Raw genomic sequence first — 7501 nt, forward strand, 5'->3', positions numbered from 1 at the left:
TGTTTTCCCCTGCATGGATTGCGCTATATTTATCTTAACTCCTTGCTTTTAATGGAGCATTGAATGATGCTGATGAAACTTGGTGACTGATTAAAGGTAACCAACATTTAGTGTTAGGTATCACATCTCACTGAGGTGGCATACTGGAAATCAAACTATTTCCACTATTGTCACAAATGTGACAAGATTTAGTCAAACTATCTAAAATCTCCAATTTTCCTAACTAACAAACCCAGGTTAAAACATTCACCAGGTTTCTGTACTTAAGCAAGAAAACAATTGTTTGTTATGACCATATTATCTTTAATCAATGGTAATAAGGAAGCATATGTTGCTAATTTATTATTCTATATAAATTAAACCGTATTCTTTCTTAAGTCTCCCCTTCACAAAGACATCAATATTAGGGGTGAAAAAGGAAAAGAAATTAGGGGAAGACAGTTTAAAAGCACCCATCTGGACCACAAGAGTTGGTTTCTTTTTCTTCCTTTCCTTTTCAGCTGTTTGCTTTGCCACAAAATTGTTTGTATACTTTCATTTTATACTTCCATTCTACAGAGTATTTGCAGAGAAAGGTCGGTGGAAGACAATTAGTTATCACAGGACACTTTCTGGTATCTGCTCACAGGAGGGAGACAGATTGTTTTGAGGCTTCCTCTTTGCAGACTCGGATTTTTTTTAAAAAGACTCAATCCCTTCTTTACTCCTCAATATATATGGAAAGATTCTGAAGTCTTTAAATATTGTTGAAAGTGACAATATCGACCCTTTGCAAGTGATCCTCAAACGTGCTGATTTCTTCCTCTAGTGAATCTGTGCCAATTACATATTCCTCCACCACACTTTGGATCTTGAGCTTCTTGATCCTACATCCAACCAGGATGAGTTTGGATGCTTTCCACATCAAGCTGTTCATCTGGATGGTGTGCACAGACTCCTCTAGCTTCATCATGTCCATCTCATCATCCCATGGTTTCACATCCATGAGAATGAATTTCTTCTCTACATTCTGATGTAAGCATTCTTCATGGAAATTCTCTTTCTCTGCAGTCTCTTCATCATCATTGCTTCCAAAGAGATCAATGTCATCATCATCATCATTTTCATCCTTTCAATGTATATAAATGCAAAGTGATACAGTTTGGTAGAAGAAACGCAGAGAGATAATACAGGCTGAATTGCACAACTTTGAGTGGTTTACACGAGCACTGGGATCTTGGATTCACATGCATAATTCTCAGAAGATGGCCAGGCAATTTGAAACAATTGTTAGGAAGGCCATAGGATCCTCATGTTTATAAATATATGACGCTACTGCTCTACAAATCATTGGGTCAGGCAACATTTGGAGTATTATATTCAGTTCTGGACACCTTATTTAAAGAAGTGTGTTAAAGAGAATGGAAAGGGGATTTATGAGAATGACACCAGGAATTAGCAATTCTCAGAAAAATTAAAGAAATTGGATTATTCCGCTTGGTGCAGAGAAGATGGGAAGCTGACTGGGTGGCATGGTCACACAATGGTTTGCACTGTTGCCTCACAGTGGTTCGATTCCAGATTTGGGTGACTGTTTGTGTGTAATTTACACATTCATCCTGTGTCCACGTGGGTTTCTGCTAGGTGCTTTGGTTTTGTCCCACAGTCCGAAGATGTGCAGGTTAGATGGATTAGCCATGGTAAATGCAGTGTTATGGATTTAGGGTGGGTCTGAGTGGAATATTCTTCAGAGCGTCTATGCATGGGTTGATGGAACAAATTACCTCTATCTGCATTGTAGGGATTCTATGACCTTATTAAAGTTTTCCATGTTATGGGCAATTGTGACATGATAAAGAAGGGCATTCTGTTTTCACGAGTTATTATGTCAGTAACAAGGGGTCACAATTTCAAGATTGTCAGCAAGAGAGCTAGGAGTATGATGAGGAGAAACATCTTTATCAGAGAGTTGTTGGGATTTGGAATGTGAAGCCTCACAGAGTGGTGGAGGTAGATTCCATATGAGGTTTCAAAAGGGAGCTGGATATATGTTTGAAAGTGATAAATTTAGAGGGTTACGGATTTAGGACTGAAGAACAGGACTACTGTAGATGGGTAATTCTTTCTGGAGCCAGTACAGACAAAATGCATTGAATGTCCTCCTCCTGTACTGTAAGTTTCTATGATTCTATGAGAGAATGGGTCTAGCGAGCAAAGATGCAATGGGTTGAATGGCCTCCTGTATTGTAAAATTCTATGATTCTATGAGTTTTAATCTCAAGCTTCATTGTGCTGAGCTAGTTACCTAGGTCTGGTGGTAGATTGCTGGCTTTGTACTGGTTGAGGACTTCCCTGGTGTGGACATATGAGCTTTGAAATTCAAGTGTTAACCACGAGTCTTCAACTATCTGGTGTAAGTTCTTGATTGTCTTCCCTAGGTTACTCATCTGGGCACACAGATCAATATCTGAACATCACACAGCACTTCTGGCAAGCAATTTAATATTCTCCCTGGTCTGGCAATATCTCAAAGGATACTACTCACTTTAATCTGCTGGATGGCTGGTGGATTCTGTAATTAGGTTATGACTGCAGTGCTGAGGTAAATGTAATATTGCATCTCTGCATAATTATACCTCTATTAATTAAACCAGATCCTTACTTCCATCAAAACCTTTGTTCTATAAATGTTAAGGGACTTCAGGCTGTTTTCGTTAGAGAGAAGAAGGTTGAGCGGTGACTTGATTGAGACGTATAAGGTGATCAGAGGGTTAGATAGGTTGGACAGTGAGAGCCTTTTTCCTCAGAGGACAATGGCTAGCATGAGTGGACATAACTTTAAATTGAGGGGTGATAGGTATAGGACAGATGTCAGAGGTAGTTTCTTTATTCAGAGTAGTAGGGGCATGGAATGCACTGCCTGCAACAGTTGTAGACTCGCCAGCTTTACAGGCATTTAAATGGTCATTGGTTAGGCATATGGATGAGAATGGAATAGTGTAGGTTAGATGGGCTTCAGGTTGGTTTCATAGGGCCAAAGGGTCTTTACTGCACTGTAATGTTCTATGTTGTAAAACATTAATTGACATTGCGTTCCAATCTCTCCTTCACCAGTCGGTGTCACTCCCATCACCCTACATAATCCATGGTCACCTGGTCAGGAGCCAAAGAGAAAGAAAATGTTGTCAAGCAGCTGTCCCTTATTTCAGAGCAAAGCAGTTATGTGTTGTCTGCTTTTGCTCTCATTGTTCCAGAGAAAACGGAATATCGTAAAAAACAAACAAGGAGCTCCAGTAAATATGATTGTTGATACTGCAGCCATCTCTTTACATAGACTGTTTGGTTCAAAATAGAATCTTACTTTTTTAGTCTACAGTCCAATAATAAAGGAAATAAAAAGATGTAATCTTTACACAGGATTATGCATTGTCATGTCAGATATACTCATTACACATTTATTCACCAAATTAAATTTCTTCTTTAAGATTAAGTTTGCAACAAGTGAGAAACACATGCCTTGAGATTCACAAATGTTTCAGTGGTAGTCTGCAGCAAAGTTTTCTTCCTAGTGGATTTGGAGGGTGTTGGAGGTGTTCTACTTTTATGGGACCTCTTTTTCGACCGGGGAGTGGACACTGACCTATTGCATTGAGCTCAGGTGAGAATTTTCAGGGAACTCTGGGCAAAGGTTTCCAATCAAAGAGGAAGGTCACAACAGCAAAAAAAGAGAGCCATGAGGATCAGAGGGAGGGAACTGCTGGATGACAGTTGACGGTCTATCCCTGTCAAACACAACTGAAATAAACAGGTGAGACAACACAAAGCTGATTTGCTCTGAAATAAGGGACAGCTGCTTGACAACAACTTTTTTTTCTCTTTGGCTCCTGACCAGGTGACCATGAAATGAGTTGCCAGAGGAAGTAGTAGAATTACACCATCAAAAGACATTTGGACAGGTACATGGATAGGAAAGCTTTAGAGGAATATGGGCCAAATACAAGCAAATGGGACTAATTCAGTTTCGGAAACTTAGTTGGCATGGTTGAGTTGGGCTGAAGTGCTTGTTTCCCACTATATATCTCTATGATTATAGGACTCTATCCTCCACTGTATGGGAAATCCTAGATGATCTTGGAGAGTTCAGATGACTATGTGCGGGACATGCCTCTGGCTGGAACACTTGAGCTGAACGCAGCTGGGGATACAATGGTGCATTCATGAGGCTGAGAGTTTCATGGGTAGTTTATTTCAAAATGTGGTCACCTTGCAGCTTAAGGAGAGGATGGAAAGAGAGGGAATAGGTAACCACCAGACAGCAGGTAGTAAGTGAAATTCGTGGAGGGTATCTCACACACAAACCACTTTTTGACTTTGGGAAACAGCAAGAGTGATAGTTCCTCTGTGCATTAGATTCCTGATGAATTGGGACTATTTCCGGGAAGATTGGATCTATACAAGTTGTACCTTCTGAACAGGAATGGGACCAACATACTCACAGGGTGGTTTGCTAATGCTGTTGGGGTGATTGTAAACTGGATTGAGAGGGTTCTGAGATCTTGACAAGTATTTCAGAGAAGCTGAGATGGGACTCAGGAGTTAAAATGCAAATAATGCATGCCTGGAAGGCAGAAGAAACACAGGCCAGAGGTTACTCAGTCTAGCAAATTGAAATAGATCTATTTTCATGCAAGGAGCCTGAAGGATAACATAGATGAGCTGAGGGTGGAGATAAGCACATGGGAATATGCTTGCATAGCTATGATTGAGACTTGGCTAAAGGATGGGTAGGATTGGCAGCTCAATATTTCTGACAAAGGAAATTCAAATCTTTCCATTTCTGATTAAACATATGTTGTCTAGCTTTGGACTCCCCTATCCTGAGAAAAATGCTATGGCAATTCACCCTATCCTTGCCCTTCATGATTGTATAAACCTCAATAAGGTTATCCCGCAGCCTCCGACACTCCAGGGAAAACAACCCCAAACTATTTAGTCTCTCCCAATGGCTCAAACCCTCCAACCCCAGCAACATCCTTATAAAAAATTTTTTCTCCCTTTCAAGTTTAACAACATATTTCCTGTACCAGAGAGAGCAAATAAACATTCATAGAATCCCTACAGTGCAGATAAAGGCAATTTGACCCATCAAATTTGCACCAAACCTCTAAAGAGCCTCCCATCCCACTGCCCCATCCTCGTTACCCCATATTTATCACCTAGCCTCCACTATCCTGGACACTGCAGGCAAGCTAACATGACCAACCCACCTAACCTGCATATCTTTGGACTGTGGGAGGAAACCAGAGGACCCAATGGAAACCCATGCAGACAGAAGGAGAACATGCAGACAGTTACCCAAAGCTGGAATCAACACAGCTCCCTGGTGCTATGAGGCCATAGTGTTAACCACTAAGCTGTATTATACCTGATCTATTTCACTGAGTCAGATCCATACGGCAGGTTTAAAAGTAAAATGCTCAAAATTCTGGTTAATTTGCTTGTGATATCTAAATATTCATAATGGGTATTCCTGGCCACAATCAGCTTCACATGATACAAATTCACTTGATTTCATTGCACAGGATCATTATTTCTCAGATTTGTATTATTTCATTCAGCTGGTGACTTATGGGTAAAATTCAACTTTGCCATGGGCGCATAGGGGCACAATCAAATTGTCTGCTTGTTTTCCAACATATCCAATTTTCTTTTCCGAAATAACCTCACTGAGAAACAAAATTGGGTAGGGTGTGATAGAGAGTCTGCAATTTATTATTGCCTGTATTGTGTTACCACTGCAGTCAAATTTCACCATCTCAGAATATGAAAGTAGTGAAAATTTTCATTTTAACCTGCATAAAAAGGAAAACTGTGAATGCTGAGAACCTGAAATAAAAATAGCAAAACAAATGCAAGAAATATTATACACCTTAATGTGTATTCATTTGTGACTGGCTAATTAAAATGCAATTAAAATATGAGCCTATTTATCCATTTCAGATGTGAATTAATATGTAATTGTTTTAAGTTTAGGAAATGTTATTTCAATTTGATTTGATACTGCCACTTTATTTTCGTTGTTTTATTTATAACCACAATCATATGCAAATAACTATTGTTCACACATACCTCTTGCCTCATAACCAGACTCTTTTCAAAACTTATTGTGTTTCTATATTGCTCCATTGTGTTATTCCTGCCAGTATTTATAAGTGTTTTCTTCTGTACAGATATTGAAATATAAATCCAAGCCACACACATCTCTGTCTCAAGCTACATCACTGTTCCTTCATTATTATTAGGTTAAAATGCTGGAACTCACTTCCTAACAGCACTGTATGTTGGAATCCCAAGGGCTGTAGAGTTTCCAGAAGGCAACTCATAGCACCTTTTACATGGCATTTAAGGATGGATAATAAATGCTAATCTCATTACAGATACCCATTTCCTATGAACGAATTTTTAAAATTACGGAAACCCTCCAAATAAAGTTCCAATCAATGTATTTCTCTGGTTTCATTTACTGAATCCAGTTTGTGCTCTGGTAACTATGCTGACTATGTGCTTTTCATCAATGAATCGCATAAATGAGTCTACAAGAGTACAGAATGGTTATATAGATTTACCAATAGCGCAAATTGGCCTAATTGCAAATGAGCAAAATGAGCTGATTGCAAATTAATCAGCTATCCAACGGAGAAGATGAGGACCCCAGTGTAAAATGGGCTATCAATGCATTAGTGGTCTCGATAAGTTTCACACACATATATAATCATTTATAGAGGAAAGAAATTGAATAGAATAATAGACGAGACACAAAGGATGAAAACCCAACTCTGAATGCATCTAGTCTCAATCCAGTGTCTCGTGGGAATGGGCTCACAGTCTCAAACAGTATATTGCACGGGGAGAGGTCACTCTATGAATATGTGCTTCCCTGTATCTGCTTTAAGAAGTGCACAATGAGAATTTTGGTACCAAAACAGAAAGGTGGATAAATCTCTGGGACCTGATCAAGTATACCCCAGGACATTGTGGGAAATTAGGGAGGAAATTGCAGAGCTCCTGGCAGAAATGTTTGTAACATCTATAACCACACATGAGATGCCAGAGGGTTGGAGGGTACCTAATATTGTACCTTTACTCAAGAAAGGCTGTAAGGAGAAGCCTAAGAATGAGAGACCTGTCAGTCTGACATCATTGGTGGGTAAGTTGTTGGAGGTGATTTTGAAAGATAAGATTTATTTTTTTTATTTTATTAAACAAATTACGAAACAGTTTACAGTAAACATTTACAGCTGTACAAGAGACAGCAATTTTGCAAAGGAGAGGAGCAGCACAGCTAGGCCCCAAACCCTATCGTTTGACCATTTTACAGGGAGATGAGGACAACCCTCAAATCCCAGTTCCACATTTAACAAGACAGTGACAATGACATTTGTACATTAAACAATACGGTTACATACAGAAGTGCAGGCAATACAGACCCAGCAAGCCCCCACCCCTAAGGTAAGATTTATAT

At 39.4% G+C, this 7501-nt stretch overlaps 1 protein-coding gene across 1 annotated transcript; it reads right to left on the reverse strand.

Annotated features, from left to right (window-relative positions):
* Positions 1 to 736: 736 nt before the first annotated feature.
* LOC132816924 (elongation factor 1-delta-like) lies at positions 737 to 6165 on the reverse strand. Its single transcript, XM_060826948.1, has 2 exons — positions 6109 to 6165; positions 737 to 1108 (listed from the first exon to the last, which is right to left on the reverse strand). The coding sequence occupies exons 1-2, from the start codon at positions 6163 to 6165 to the stop codon at positions 737 to 739; spliced, it is 429 nt and encodes a 142-aa protein (XP_060682931.1).
* Between the last annotated feature and the right edge of the window lie 1336 nt (positions 6166 to 7501).

Source organism: Hemiscyllium ocellatum, chromosome 6, assembly GCF_020745735.1.
Source record: "Hemiscyllium ocellatum isolate sHemOce1 chromosome 6, sHemOce1.pat.X.cur, whole genome shotgun sequence".
Taxonomy (NCBI): domain Eukaryota; kingdom Metazoa; phylum Chordata; class Chondrichthyes; order Orectolobiformes; family Hemiscylliidae; genus Hemiscyllium; species Hemiscyllium ocellatum.

What these genes read in the sequence shown, in the direction of transcription:
- LOC132816924 (XM_060826948.1), bottom strand. Translation starts at nt 6,165, where the DNA reads ATGGAGCAATATAGAAACACAATAAGTTTTGAAAAGAGTCTGGTTATG. An exon ending in GTCTGGTTATGAGGCAAGAG is followed by an intron (nt 1,109 to 6,108) that starts GTATGTGTGAAC and finishes ATACATTGAAAG; the next exon opens with GATGAAAATGATGATGATGA.